We start from the raw sequence: 15,865 nt of genomic DNA on the forward strand, positions 1-15,865 counted from the left end.
GTGAGAGAGAATGGTAAACATTTTGAACACCCACCCTGCTAGATATTTGGACAGCAGGGAGACACGGAGCAAAACTGAATTGTGTTATTTGTCAAGTTATTTTTCTGCATTTTGCTGTGAAGATACAAATGGTGTAGAACATCCACAAGCACCATTCCGGATCATCAGTTGCTTCTTTGTACTTGTTGTTTTTCCTGTGGAACCAAAATGCTTTCATCTGGATCCTGGAGTATCTATGACAACGCGTGGCTGATTTCAATATAGGCTGCTTTTTAGAAAAGATGCTAAAAATACCCTTTTGTATCTAATGTGGTGCGTGTGAACTTGTGAAAATGATGACTAAAGACGTGGAATAAAGGAAATGGACAACTAAAATCTTAAGAGTCCTAGGTACAATTTAAATGAATCATTGTATGGGTATTGTCTGCCTCATTAGTGTCAAAGTTATCTATCACTCATAGACAGAAATCAACTCCTACTGCAAGCTTTACTTCTCCTGCGTTAGAAAATGGAAGTTATTTCTAAGGTCATCATCAGTATGTTCATTTCTAAACCTTGGGCGACATCTAAGTAAGCCATACTTAGACTAAATCCACTGAAATCCGTAGACTTAAGTTCATTGATTTCAGTGCATTTACTCTGACTAATATTGGATATCTCCCCTTTCATGAAAGGAAGAAAGTGTTTTGGGGTTCACATTCACTCTTGCCCTGTAACACTGTGAAGGAGAAAGTAGCACTAAACCCTTCTCTAGTAATCAAAGTGTTTTGGACCATGGGTTTGATCCTAAGTTAGGTTATACTGGTAGGGACACCCTGTGAGAAGAGGTTTCATTCATGGGGATGCTTCTGCCAGCAGAAGGAAAGGGAGGTGATTTTCACCAGTCTCTACTTCCCCCCAGCAGTGCCTTTGCTCTTTGAAAATTTATGGCAGACGATTGGGGGAACAGCATGGGAGGCAGTGCAGGAGGCTGCATGGGGGAGATTGGTGCAGAATTTCACCCCAACCCTTACTCCATTGGGACCCTCCACTGGATCCCAGTTCCCTTGGTGAATGGAAGGAGCCCTTCTGTTTGTTTAGGGTTAGATGGCATTCAAGTCTATGTGTATATGGTTCAGCTTTGTCTGTTGCGGGAGTAAGCTATCATTTGAGACACACCAGTAGTGAGACTCACTAAAATATTTTGCAGTGGTATAATTTGTTTAAAGTAAACTAAAAAGGGGGGTTCTGTATAAATGCACAATAATTTTATGGTGAGCAGGCTAGTTAATAGAGGTAGGCTACTTAATACTAAAGAGTTAGCTAAAAAGAACACAAGATTAGGAATTTTTTTTTCAATGTATAGCTTCAAATATGCTTGTCATAGCATTTTCCTACAAAAAGTTTTTAGAAAAACATGTGTTCACATAAGAGCAATAATATCAATACAACCCAGACAGGGCAGCAGAGATATGCAAGAGATACACACCTTAACAATAATATGTTTAAATGTCTGGAAATAATCTTGCAAAGGTAATGAAGTTGTGTTCCACTCTTTCTTTTCAGGATCCGATAAGTGGAGCACACTAGAGAAAAAGCTCTTCAATAAGGGGATTGCCATCTACAAGAAGGACTTCTTCCTGGTTCAGAAACTTGTGAGTTGCTTGTTGCTTCCTGAGTGCATTGCAAAATAATTGATCTGCCGTTGCAGGACATATGCAGGTGTCACCGGATCATTAACCTTGGGGATTGCTTCATCCTCTAGCTGGGAACTTGTGTTCCGTAGTGTTTATTCAATGGAGTATCTCCCTGCCACTTTGGAAGTGAGATTTTTCTGTATACAGATAATCTCTCCTCAGTAGAAGCCTTTATGCTCTCACATCCATAGTGCAGTGTGACAAGTTTTTATTTTGCTCCGATCTCTGTAACAACAAAATATAGCCACAACATACTTCAAAACGTAGTTTTCTGGAGATGATACCTGTGGAGGGAAAAAACTACAAATGAAACAGAAGGAGCATCAGTTGTGAACAAAAAAAAAAAAAAAAAAAAAAGAACCAGTGTGAGACCTGCAAAACACATCTTAAAATATTAATAAGGGAAATTGAAAGAGGAAGGGAGCTGAAGGTGTAGTTTTGTCAGTATCTACATTGCCTGATATCATTCATCTAATTCTCAGGGTGTTTTAGACCATTATGTGAAAGATGGACAGGACCAGTGATAGGAAGGTGGTTGTGGGAATTCATGTTGGGGAGACTTGAAGTTTTGGGTATTTCCCCCCTCCCTTACACATTTTGTCTTCCAAAATTATGAAACATTGGAAGAATTGTAGTCATAGAATGATAGAATTGTAGAGTTGGAAGGGACCCCTGGGGTCATCTAGTCCAACCCCCTTGCAATGCAGGAATCTCAACTAGATCATCCATGGCAGGTGGCCATCCAGCCTCTACTTAATAACCTCCAAGGAAGGGGAGTCCACCACCTCCCAGGGGAGTCCATTTCACTGTCAAGAGCTCTTCCTGTCTTACCGAGCTAAACCTACCCAACTCCCTCAACCGTTCCTCATAAGGCTTGATCTCCAGATCATCTTGGTTGCCCTCCTCTTCACAGTGGTGAGAGCCAGTGTGGTGTAGTGGTTAAGAGCGGTAGACTTGTAATCTGGTGAACTGGGTTCGCCTCCCTGCTCCACCACATGCAGCTGCTGGGTGACCTTGGGCTAGTCACATTTCTCTGATGTCTCTCAGCCTCACTCACTTCATGGACTGTTTGTTGTGGGGGGGGGAAGGGAAAAGGAGAATGTTAGCCGCTTTGAGACTCCTTCAGGTAGTGATAAAGCGGGATATCAAATCCAAACTCCTCCTCCTCCTCTTCTTCTTCTTCACATGTTCCAACTTTAGACCCCCCCCCCCTCACCTCATATTGTTAGCTTTCTGAGTCTTTGGAATGGGCTAGAATTAAAGTCTATATCAATAGATACAGGGTGGTAGTCAGCTTAGTTGAAGACCAACCATAATTTTTTTTTTATACCTACGTCTGAAATCTTCACGTCATTTGGGAGTAAGCCTTGTTTTATTTGGCAGGGCTTTCCTCTCAGTAGACATGGTTAGAATTGCACTGTAAGTCTGTGATTGATGTTGATCAAGCAGAGCACCAGACAGTTGACTGCAAGCCAGGATACACTATTATTGCATGTGCCCAGTAGAATTTATGAATCTCTTCCTTCACTTGGAGCAACCTATCCCCCTTCCAGCTCCCATGTTGCAAGCAAGCTCTGTAAGCCAGGAAACAAAAGGAAAAGTCAAATGATGCCAGCCTTCAGAAAGGATAGACATGAATGAGCTCTTAGCATTGTGGCCTGTGGCTTTGAAGGACATAGGTGTGGGGGTGTATGAGTTTGAGTGACAGACATGTTTATTGATATATTATTATTTTTTCCTCCCATTTCCTCCCTTGTCTCTTCCCCTCCTCCTCTCAATAAATTCTACAGATTAAAACAAAGACTGTGGCTCAGTGTGTGGAGTTCTATTATACATACAAAAAGCAAGTAAAAATAGGCCGGAACGGGGCGTTGATCTTTGGGGATGTTGATGGAGCCAGTGAAAAAGCGGTTAAAGATGAAGTGGAAGTAGATATCAAGGTAATGTTCGGAATGTCAGCTTCACCCCACAAAATTATGCTGCCTACAGTTGTAATATTTTGTGTAAAATTGCACGAGACGACTATGCAGCCTGAGCACATAAGTAGTCTGTTGGGTTCTTTTGCTCATAATTTTTATTATTTTCATTAAACTTCGCAAACAACAAATATAACCACAAAAATCATGTCAGTCACAAGCTTCTGCTTAGCAAAGCACAGTAGAGAAGCAAGGAAGGTATCTAACAATGTAATTTATGAGCACTCCTGTCTTGTACATTCATTTTATCTTCAGGTAGGTGGCCGTGTTGGTCTGATGCAGTCAAAATAAATAAATTAAAAAATTGTCCAGTAGCACCTTAGAGACCAACTAAGTTTGTTCTGGGTGTAAGCTTTCGTGTGCATGCACACAAAATATCTGAAGAAATGTGCATATCTGAAGAAGTGTGTCTGAAGAAGTGTGCATGCGCACGAAAGCTTATACCCAAAACAAACTTAGTTACTCTCTAAGGTGCTACTGCACAATTTTTTAAATTCATTTTATCACAATGATCCTTTGCCTCATGTATTACCCCACTTTCAAATGAGCATTGCAAGTAAGAATACAATGTAGTACAAGTAAAATATACAGCATCAACAAATATAATGTACTTTTATACAAATCAAGTATAAGGAGCCTTTTCCAGTTTCCCAACACATTCATTAAAACTTGAGGAGGTTCTGTTGGAATGGTGCTGACTGGACTCCATTGGACTTCTTAAGATCCCCTTCCTGGATTCTGCCTTTGCATTGATTTTTCTTTTTAAAAACTGACTTGCTTCCCTTCCCTTTTTTTTTACTCTTATGAAGAGCTCCCATAGGCTTACGCGAACTCTTCCTCCCAGAACGTATAACGAAGACTATGAAAACACTGACGAAGAGGAAGAGGAAGTAGAGGATCGGTTGGTTATAAAAGAGGAAGAAGTAGACACATATGAGTTTCATGACAAGAACAGCAACACCGCATACCCCAAACCCACACAGACGCTACACACTGAGGACCAGGTAAGTGTAGAATGACTTGTGCCATGACATCTAGAGGGATCCTGCGTTACAACATGTTTTCCTGTATTATTTGAAACTTTCTATTTTGTAATTTGTTTTTAAAAACCTCAAACTGTTAATACTTTTAATTTAATTTTATATTTACATATTTAATCCCCTTGCCTTAGTCACTGGATTCATCCCACCGCCATATAGATTTGATTGGTAAAATCCTCATCTCTGGCCATTGTCCAGCATCCACTCCCATAGGATTCCTAGTTGTTCCATCTTGCAATAGTTTTTCCTTCCTCCGAAGGTCGGTAGTCTCCTCGTGGAAAAACAGCAGGAACCTGGTGCTCCAAGAGCAGCAGAAGCCAGAGGCAGAACTTCAAGGAGGACAAAGGAGACGCCCATTAAATATCGGAAGACTTCTCCACCTGCCCAAAAGAGAAAAAGAAAACCAAAGCCCAAACAGGACACTGTCAACAAAGCCCAGAACCAAGAGGAGGAATTTCCATGTAAAAAATGTGGAAGGTAAGAGTGGGAAAACTCAGAAACGAAAACAAGGGTTCCATTGTATCTTCTGTACAGGAGGAAGTAAAAAACACGTAGAACTAAGGAAGTGGTAGCCTATTTTGCTGGGGTGGAGGCGGTGTTAATCAGTGTTTTAACAGCTCCGATAATTATGTTATTGTAGTTTTTCATTCAGTCTTGTTAACTTTTGAAATAAAATAACTTTTCTTTAAAAAAACAGAAGGTGCTTCCTGCAGTTGTAGAGATTCCTTAGTGTACATGTGCATCTTGCCAGAAAAATGCCATGGTCCATTTCAGAAGTTACCGTATTTTTTGCACCATAACACTCACTTTTTTCCTCCTAGAAAGTAAGGGGAAATGTCTGTGCGTGTTATGGAGCGAATGCCTGCGGGTGGCCGGGGGGATCTGCTGCAGTCGTGAGCAGAGGATCCATGGTTCTCCTTCCTTCCCTCCTCCGTGGTTACAAAGCATGGATCCACATGGATCCTCAGGATTTTTGCATTGGGCTACTCCAAACTCACTGTCAGATCACATGTCTGTGGCCACAACATGAACCACAAAAATCATACATCCACTGTTTCGTTTAGAATATTTTTTTCTTGTTTTCCTCCTCTAAAAACTACGTGCGTGTTATGGTCTGGTGCGTGTTATAGAGCGAAAAATACGGGTATGTACATTTTGCCAATATGAATGGTGTGATTCCTGCAGAGATGAGATGCTTCAGGGAGTGTTTTAGAGGAGTCTTTCAATCGACACTGAAGTCGTCATATTTTCCTGTAACAACAGATGCTAGTTCAGGATTGAACATGTAGGCTTCTACTGGAGGTAGACTAAGAAAGAGAATGTTTGTTGCCTGCAGGGTTCATTGTGCTAGAAAGTGTTGTTCTCTGCCAGGTTTGCATAAACCCAGTGAACTGTGAGCCTTACCTAGTACTTAAAATGATGAAATGAAGAGAGTGAAATCACTATCCTTCTTTGGCGATCACTATCCATTGTATTCACAATTGTGTTGGCTGGTGGTCAACACTGTTTTCCAGTCACTTCTCCAGATGCAAAGGAGATGAAGGCCCACTAGCATTCCAAGTTCTGTCTTCTTGCACTTGTTTCTGAAAGTGCCGTAGCCATAATATTGAGGGTCAGCTGCGTCTTTTTTAAGGATGATACCCTCCAGAAGTTGTTGGACTGCAGCTCTCATCATCCCTGGTTAGGGGCCGTGCTGGCTGGGACTCTGCAACAGCTGGAGGGCCACAGGTTCCCCAACCCTGATGTGGATAGAAGATAGTCATGATACTTGGATTTTCCAAAAGGGTTAGCAAGATCTCTTGTTGAAGCTTGCTAAGAAAATGAGCATCAAGTAAGTAACTAGAATATCAGAAATGGAAGGATGCAAACCAACTGTGTAGAGAGAAATCAGTGATTTTAGGTTCAAACTACAATTGCTGGAGATAGGGAACAAGGTGCAGATGATTCCTACCTACATTGGAATAATGGTGTTACTTTCACTTTTTTGTTGCTTGTAAACTTCCAGGCACATTTGCATATGAGTAAAGCATCTAGCTGAAGCCTATTCAGTGCATTAATCTGCTAGCAAGAGATTTTCTTTTTTTAAAAAAAATAGCTACTCATATCAAGTTAAGGACCAGTTGGATGTTTCAAAAAAACATTTGACCCATGGGGAAGACCTATACAAATGCGCCTGACCCTTTCTGTGTCCCAGCTAGGTTCCCATTGCTGTTTTCGTCATGGAGCTCATTTCTAGAAAGCAGGCAGCCACACAATCTAGACAATGTTTGGTGTAAAACCAGAGTGAAAATTGTAACAGTTCAACAGAACTCTTACTAAGTGCCACGAGAGGGAGGTGGCATGTCTCACCTTGCTTACAAGATTAAATTTTGATTAGTCAGTCACCTTCATGACTTTTTATATTTCTGCAATGATGTTTCATACTGTACGCCACCTTGCTATTTGATATAGTGGCATAGAAAATGCTTTCATAGGCAAATAAGATCATAGTCGGTTTTGTGGGCCTGTTAAACCTAGGCCGGTCATGTATGATGATGTACACTGATCCCAGGTGACAGGAGGGTTAGGCTGACTAGACTGTTAAAGAGCTACTATAGGTAGAGTCAGTGTCCTAAACATGCACTGTGGAATTATTCAAGATGCCCATGCCATTGCATAAATTGCTTTTGAAACTTCATTTGGTGTTAGAACAGGCTTGTCATGTAGCATTGTGGGCAGGAAGAAGTTGCTGTGCAAAAGATATATTTTTTTTAATGCAAGTCCAAAGTTTCCTTGGGCATATGGAGCTAATTATGTGGTTGTTTGGATCCAGACCAGAACTCACATGCATATGCCCCCCCCCCAACACACTTACCTCTTTCCTAGGAAGCCCTGGACAAGAGACAGGCCCTGTTCAGCAGACAGGATTAAACAAGGAGAGTGCAACATACATATATATTTATTTTGCTTGGTCTTGGAATGGAGTTCGGGCTTTGCAAAATGACAGGAGGCATGTCAGTCAAGCCAGGATAATCACAGAAGCAACTGGGTGTACTATTATTGGATATGGATATACCTTGACTGATTTCTCCCCTTACTGTATTTCGGTAACTGTGCATCTTATTCAGGGTTTGTTTTAGGTCTTAAGTTGTGCCTTTTTCTCTTTAAAGACAGCTTACTGTAACAAAGATACATCAGTAGTGGCTATTAGCATAAAGCTAAGATTGGAAACAACCATGTTCGTTGATCAGCAGGTGCCAGGGACAAACGGGAAACCTCTTTCCCACCAGGCCCTGTTTTTTGTTATCCTTTTAGGGGCATCTGACCAGCCCCTGCTGGAGACAGAATGCTGGACTAGACTCATCATTAATCTGTGTCCACAGCTGCCTGTACCTCAGATTAAGTTAGTATGTTGGCTAAGTACAAACACATAGCTAAAGGAAATCACAAGGTTGAGTCCACAATCACTTCACAGAATCTGCGCTACAAGCACAATATGGTTTGCTACAGATATTGCAGCACATAATCACAGAAGACTCAATTTTTTATCTAGGCATCCCAGTTCACTTATCCTTCCCAATGGCCAACACTGAGCATACATTAAGAAGAACACGGGAGCAGTTTTGTTTACTGCAGTGCAGTTTTCGCTGGTGACCTTGCCTGGGCAAGTTAGCATCTTTTGGGGAGGATGTTGAATCTCTCAGATTCACGAGAGAAACCAAGGTGAGCTAGAGTAAGTAACGGCGCTCTTATGTGTTTTCCTCCAGAATCTTCTACAAGGTGAAAAGCCGCAGCGCTCACATGAAAAGTCACGCTGAGCAGGAGAAAAAGGCGGCGGCTCAGAAGCAGCGAGAGAAGGAAGAGGCAGAGGCGGCGGCGGCAGAGGCGGCGGCTCGCAGCCGAGCTCAGCAGGTGGAAAGCAGCGAGAGCGGGAGCAGCAGCGGCAGTAGTAGCAGCGGCAGCAGCAGCTCAGATGAAGACGGAGAGGTGTAGCAGAGGGTCACAGGAGGAGGCTGCTAGAGCTGGGCTGGCCCTTTGAACCTGGGAAGATCTTTTCCACTTGCTGCACCTGTGTAGCTCCGCATCTGAACAGACACCCAGCCCTTTTGCTTCCACTTCCTTCCTCGCCTCACTAACACAGACTGGTGGATTTTGAAAAGAAAAGAAAACCATCACCTTGGAAGTTTCTACTTTTTAAAGAAAACCAAAATTTTATGAATCACTTTATTTATAAATTAACTGTTTCGGTACCTATTTGAACAAATGATCATGGCATGGAATTCAGCTTTCCTTCAGTTCAAATTACCCTTCCATGGGATCTCTGGGAGTCATGAGCGCAGTGCCGGGGTGAGGGTGGGGTGTCAGGGTGAGAAATCTGCTGAGGCATCAGTTCTTGTTCCCATACTGTTTCGTCCTTTTCCAACCTCCAAGTTTTACCTGCAGTTCCATACTCATTAACTTTTTTAGTCTACCTGGTTAGGGCTCCAGCCAATACATGTTTTACCTCCTCCATCCTTTGTTACGAGAATTTATTTTCCAAAGGAAAAAGATGTCCAGAAAAATCTGGTAGGGAGCAGCCTCTGTGGGATGACCTTTGAGAGTAAAAGACTTGTCTTTCAAGCACAGGAAGCCACATATGTTGCTAGCATTAATTCAGCCTCGCCCTTGGCTGTTGAATTTAGAAATGCCATGCAGGATTGGCCATATATCTTGCACACACTTCTGGCGACTGGAGGCAGGGGCTGTTGCTGACACCTAAACTATTGGAATGGTCAATAGGTTTGAGTGCAGGACACAGGCTTTTCTTACAGCTTCTGTCCCTGGGATTATGGATAAAAGGAGCTCAGGTTAATAGGATTGGGGATAGAGAACCTTAGAGAACCACTGACAATCTGAATAGATGAGATTGAGTTAGATGAACCAATGGTCTGATTTGGTGTAAGGCAGGTAAATATTCATACATTGCAGCTACTGTGGTATTTTTGCCAAAAAGTGGCAGAGAGGAAGCCTTTGGATTTCACCCTGAAGCTGCCTAATTAGATTGGGGATCATGTTGTTTATTTACCTGTTCAGTCCTTTTTCAATACCTCCACAAAAGAAAAGCTACTAAAAGAGAAAGAAAAAAAATAAGCATTGTATGTTTTCCTTCCTTCCTTCCTTCCTTCCTTCCTTCCTTCCTTCCTTCCTTCCTTCCAAAAAAGGCTTTGAAAATACCCTTATGAGAACACTTGACTGATATATTCATTCATTCCTAAGCATTTTGCAACCTACACTGCTGTGCTTATCATTTGCCAACCAAAGAAGAACCTTCATTCAGAACTTGCACAACTAGCACTCCATGGACCCAATACATTTTTTTAAAAAAATGCAAGATATCCAGCATATTGGGAGGGGGAAAACTAGACTTACAGTGATAGTGTCCCAGGATCTCTCTCTTTGGAAGAAAACCTTAGTAAAAGTGGTACCTCTAGTTGTGAACGTAATTTGTTCCAGAGGTCCATTCTTAACCTGAAACTGTTCTTAACTAGAGGCGTACTTTTGCTAATGGGGCCTCTTGCTGCTGCCGCTGCACCGCCGGCACACAATTTCCGTTCTCATCCTGGGGCAAAGTTCTCAACTTGAGGTAACTCTTCCAGGTTAGCGTAGTTTGTAACCTGAGGTGTTTGCAACTCGAGGTACCACTGTACTTTAATTGGCACCTGTGCTATCATTGACTGCAGCGTTTGCAGTTGTCATCTTACACTGTGTAGAGAGCTATTGCCACATATCAGCAGGTGAAAGTCTACTAGTTTTAAATCTTGCAGTGGAGGAAGAAGCAAAGCAGAAGGCATTTCTGTCCACCAAAAAGTTGCCCTGTCAAGAATTGATATAGATATACATAGAGCACTTTAACTGAAAGTGTTTAAGAACACTTAAACTGAAATGTTGCTGTCAGTAGTAGGGCTGGTTTATTTATTATTATTCTGAGGGACAGCTATGATGTGTGGCCACTGCGTAGCCTGAGGATTATGACTTTTTAGTGACTATATCTGTAAATTATATTCGGGAAGGTCTAGGACTCGGCACTAAAATTCCTGACTTCACAGATCTATAACCTCCTAATTATGCAAATATGAATTAATTTATTTGCCAGTTTCAGTTTTCAAACTTGGTGTTTTATTTGCTCCTAAAATAATGTTGATCTAAAATAAAGGGCTGTTAACTGTGGAGGAGGAGGAAGTAAATCTTCATTAGCTGTTAGCAGATGCAAGCCACACGAGTAGTTTTTTTTTAGCCTTCTAAAACCGTGAGGAAAGTGAAAGCTAAGATGTTGAGAATTTTGTAAACTGCATTGTTAATATTGTGCATCGGAGGTTTTGAGTGTGTCACAATGGGATTGTGTCTTTGTGGTTTTCTGGATCTCCTGAAAACTGCTGAAATCACAACTCTCTAGAAGTGTACATAGAAGTGATAGAAAAGGTTGCTATAAACTTCACCTTTAAATCCTTATTTCCCATTGCCAGTGGCAATCTGACTGACAAGTGATTATTGAAATACTTCATCCCTCTGAAGAAATTGGTTAATTTGAGTAAAGCATAATAAGTTTCAATCTAACTCAGCTAGATTGCTGTTGACATTCTGAGAGCTGGGCTGCATGACCAGAGGAATCGTATATATTGTAGTTTTTACTGGATTAAAGGTGTAGCCTCATGATTGCATATTTTAATGTTGTCATCCATATTTTTTTTAAAATGCACAGATAGAGCAAATACCCTTTACTTCCAACTTGGACAATGGTGGCCTTGGCCTTGGTGCACATGGTTTTGCAAACAGGAGCCTTCAGCTTGAACCCCTGGTGTCTCCATTTAAGAGTTTACGATGGCAGACCTAAGAAATGCATCTGCCTAAGGATTTTGGTGAACTGCTGCTAGTCACAGGATACAGTAGTGCGCTAGATGGACCAATAGGCTTGATTCTGTATAAGGCAACTTAAAATGTGTTTAGTGCTTCATAATGGAAAAACTCGCATCCACATAAAAAATTACTGTCTGAACATTTTTCAACTGTAGTATAATGCAAATTCCACTAGATTTCTTATAGGAGTCCTTCCAGCACATCATAAAAACAGACTTCAATGAGATGGGCCAAGTTTTGTGCTTTTTCTTTTTACTCTTTTTTTTTTTTTTTTGGCAGTTTCAGAAATTTGTCAATGCAATCAGACTATTTTCTTCCCTCCTTTGTTTTGATTTGAACCTTTGGCATTCAGATTATAAAAAATTGCACAATCATTTGTGATACATCATAGTAAAGAAGTATATTTCTCCCCCTTTTAAACCTGGCTCATTCTGGGGTGTGTAGCTTTTAATTGCATCTTCTAGAAATGTCTTGTCTCAACTCTTCTTTTCTTTTCTTTCTGCACTTAACCTAAGACTTATTCCTGCCCCGAGGTGCAAAAAGCTTTGCTAAGATATTCACTAGAAAACGGGACAGAAATCTGCCCCTTGGCCATGCATTAATGCTCTGAAACAGAGGTCTAGATAAGAAACTGATATTTTTATTTTTTTAAAAAAAAGGTCTGCCTTAAATGTGGGAATGAAATTAAAACAATGTTTTATTCTGAGAGAGCCTACCGGTATATTTTATAGAAGTGAACAAAGTAGCCAGTGGGCATTTTCTTGAAAGAAAAAGGTGGTGTGTGTGAATCGAAGTAGCAAATCTCTCTTCTTTGGGGTGGAGAATGTACATGTGATTGATCTGCTTCCTTCCCAAATACAATTTGCACAATCTAGCACAGAGCAGTTCGGACTTCCTTGTGTCCTATCTTGTAGCTATGAAAGAAGAGGCTCCACAGATATGACTTCAAAATCTTATTTATAGTATATGAATAAGAAAGATCACGAGTAAGTCTGAAAAAAGTTAATTATCCCCATCTGTTAAACTTTGCAAGAGATAAATTTTTAATGGTCTATTTTTTATTGTAACAAAATGGAAAACACGTTTATATGGGAGTGGATTCTGCGTCATGTCTGTTTCAAAGGCATGGGACATAATCCAGTAGATTAGCCATGACTAAATCCAATTGAAATAAACGGGAATTCATAGCAAGCTCTGATTTTTATTTCCCATTCCATTGTTTTTGAATGGCCTTAGGCCAGGGGTAGGCAACCTAAGGCCCGGGGGCCGGATGCGACCCAATCGCTTTCTAAATCCGACCCACGGTCAGTCCGGGAATCAGCATGTTTTTACATGAGTAGAATGTGTGCTTTTATTTAAAATGCATGTCTGGGTTATTTGTGGGGCATAGGAATTTGTTCATCCCCCCCCCCAAATAAATAGTCTGGCCCACCACATGGTCTGAGGGACGGTGGAGCGGCCCATGGCTGAAAAAGGTTGCTGACCCCTGCCTTAGGCTATGGATACATTTCAACAAATTAATATTGACTGGGCTTCCTTTAAGCAAAAGCAGAACTGAATTGTCTTTATCCCCTGTTCTTACCTTCCTTTTGACGTACATGGAGGGGCAGAGCACAATTATGCTGACTGATGCTGAACTCTGCATTTTTTTGCCTCAATCCTGTGTGAGTATCTTAAAATGAAACAGTGGATGTACAAATGTATGTATACAAGAGAAGTATGTGCAGAGACATCTTTAGTGTGATCAGAGATCCACACATGCAGATTGTGGGAGGAGTTAGCAAATGCTGTTCCCTCCTTCATGAAACAGAAGCGAGAAAAAAATTCTTGTGTTCCAGAACACTGGATTTCAAGTATTGAGTCACAGTCTAGCCTAAGGTGGGTCTAAACAGCACCACTTCCATAAATCAAAATACACACTAACAATTAAGTAGTTGATCCCCAAATACGGCTCCCCCAAAATTAACTAGTGTGTCCCAAATCCCAAAAGGTTGATAATTGGTGTCTGAAAATGAATTTGCTTCAACACTGGGTGGGAAATCAGTGGTATAAAAGCTGGGTTTAACGTGCTTGGTTCTAAAATGCTCAACGCCATCTTTAAATCATTGCAGCTGTTACTCGCCTTGGATACCTACTTCCATTATCTTGATTTTTCCCATATTACAGTGCATCTATAATTGACATTATTTTATAGCCAGTGGTCTTCATTTGGAGTTTAAGGTTATTTTAGAAACTAGCAATATCTCTGTTTTATGTCTTAGCCAGGTCAGTGGAAATATTTTATAGTCAGGTCCTAATAAATGAGAAAATCCTTACAAATAAGTCCACAAAATGTAGTAGCCCACCATTTTTGACCAGTCCACTTACCCAGCCATCTGTGTTAATAATTTGTGGCTCCTTTTGATGACCTGAAGGGGTATGGGAAATCTTCCTGTTTCCAAATCCTTCCCTGGCTGGTTACCTTGCAGCTGTTTCCCTTCACCACAATCAAGTGCATGGCTATCTACAAACCTGGATGTGTGGCTCTTGATGATAACCACTCCTGCTATTGAGCTGCCAATGGTATGTGGAGAATCTGGCAGACTCCCCACTTGGTGCCTTTCTGTTGAGTAATAGTCAACATCCTGTGAGAGAGGATGTTTATGAAGACGCTCTCTTGAGGATTAGCTGCAGCTCTACAATATGATGCAGTTTCACATTCAGCACAGCACTTTAAAAAGTTATTTTCAAGGCGGTTAGTGAATTTGGGAAACTGGCTTGGTGCTGCAGCAGACATTAATTTCTGATTGCTGTGCATCCTTTTTTAATTGAAAAGGAACTGGACAGGAAAATAGTTTCCTGGCTGAACTGCATTCCTGTAATACCACTTTAGTCAAATATGCATGTCTACTCAGTAGCCAGCCTTACTGAAGAGCAGATAAGTGTGCTTAAGGCTGCAAGTCTAAGCCCAGTTACTAGAGAGTAAGACCCACTGGGTTTTGTGGCATTTTTAGAAAACATGCTGCATATCCAAAGTAACATAAGATGGTTGAAGCTTCAAATTAATGCCCTCTCAGTCGCTGGGAAAACAGCAGCTTGCCAGTCCGTGCCCATGTTTTGTGGTAGCATAACCAAGCAAATCACTGGTGTAGAGAACCACAATTTCAGTTATCTCTTACATTTAAGACAGTGAAGAGGTCGTGGGGTGTTTATATGTATTCACCTGGCTTTGCTTCCATTTTCCCACCTGCTAGCAAGGGTTCTTAAAAGTGTATCTCAAAGGGTATATTTTTAAGGCTTTTTCTGTTTGTCAGTCAATACTTGTGTCCCAAGACTTGCCCATGCACTTACTTCCTCTACTGCAAGTTCCCACAAATGGTCTTCTAGAGAGCACTTTCATAGGAGTTAATTCAGTATTTTTGGAGGATAGGGAAACAGCACAAATGCTCTTCTTCCTTGGCTATGTCTCTTCCCCCTGCACCCCTCCCCCAAGAACCCCAGATCTTAAACCCACCCACTGGGTTCAGCTGTTCCTTTAATCCCTTCTATATGCCGCTATGCTGGAGCTGAAATCCCCCCAGAACAGTGACTGTGCAACTTCATTCATTTCAGAGGGGCTGCTCAGAATTCCTGCCCCAAGCTGCGTTGAAATGAGTGAAGGTTGCGCGACTGGCTGTAGTGCGTGATAGGCTATGGCTCTAATCTCCAGCTGCTTACATTTCCCTTCTCTTCTGCCCCGACCCACCCCCTTTCTGGAATATGGGATTTATATCAACAGCTGAACCTATAAAGATGCCCAGCTGCTTATCATGAGAGAGAAGTGAATATATATTTTTGTAAAATATAATTGTGGCTTTTGTTTTTAATACCACCTCTTTTTTTGCATCTTCCAAGTTTTATGGTTGTTCTGAAGCTGAGATTTGGTACAAATTGGCTTTCCTGAGTCTATGTTTTAATTCGTAATGCTAGAGTTTTTGTGGTGTACAGAAATAGTCTGTCTTTGTGTAATTATTGTATAAATGCTTTTTATCAAAAAATATAGAGCTTTTATTTTAACAAACATGCAGGAACTGCCTTTTGTGTATTTACTGCACCTTTTAAAAGACTGTTACATATTAAAATATTGTACATACAAAAATATTATATACCTCTTATGTACAGATGTGATAGACAATTTATTTTTGTGCTTTTGTTTTTTTACAAAACATTAATACACTAAGAAGTCTTGCTGATGTGATTTAATGTACTCATGTAACTTATTTACTTCTGAATGTTCCATTGTATCTTTTCAAACCTTTTATTAAATAAGGTTTAAAAGCAA

The 15,865-nt window shown here is 40.9% G+C and overlaps 1 protein-coding gene across 4 annotated transcripts in view; it reads left to right on the plus strand.

The window, feature by feature from the left end:
• MIDEAS (mitotic deacetylase associated SANT domain protein) overlaps positions 1-15,865 on the plus strand; it is a 75,689-nt gene extending 59,824 nt beyond the window's left edge. For all 4 annotated transcript variants that reach the window (XM_083506383.1, XM_083506382.1, XM_083506381.1 and 1 more), the window contains 5 exons: positions 1,546-1,634; positions 3,467-3,616; positions 4,462-4,656; positions 4,952-5,169; positions 8,439-15,865. In XM_083506383.1, coding sequence (XP_083362509.1) covers positions 1,546-1,634; positions 3,467-3,616; positions 4,462-4,656; positions 4,952-5,169; positions 8,439-8,664 — 878 coding nt within the window. In that variant the 3' untranslated portion in view covers positions 8,665-15,865. The remainder of the gene's footprint in view (positions 1-1,545; positions 1,635-3,466; positions 3,617-4,461; positions 4,657-4,951; positions 5,170-8,438) is intronic.

This window comes from Podarcis liolepis, assembly GCF_965112155.1.
Source record: "Podarcis liolepis genome assembly, chromosome: 1".
Classification (NCBI taxonomy): Eukaryota; Metazoa; Chordata; class Lepidosauria; order Squamata; family Lacertidae; genus Podarcis; species Podarcis liolepis.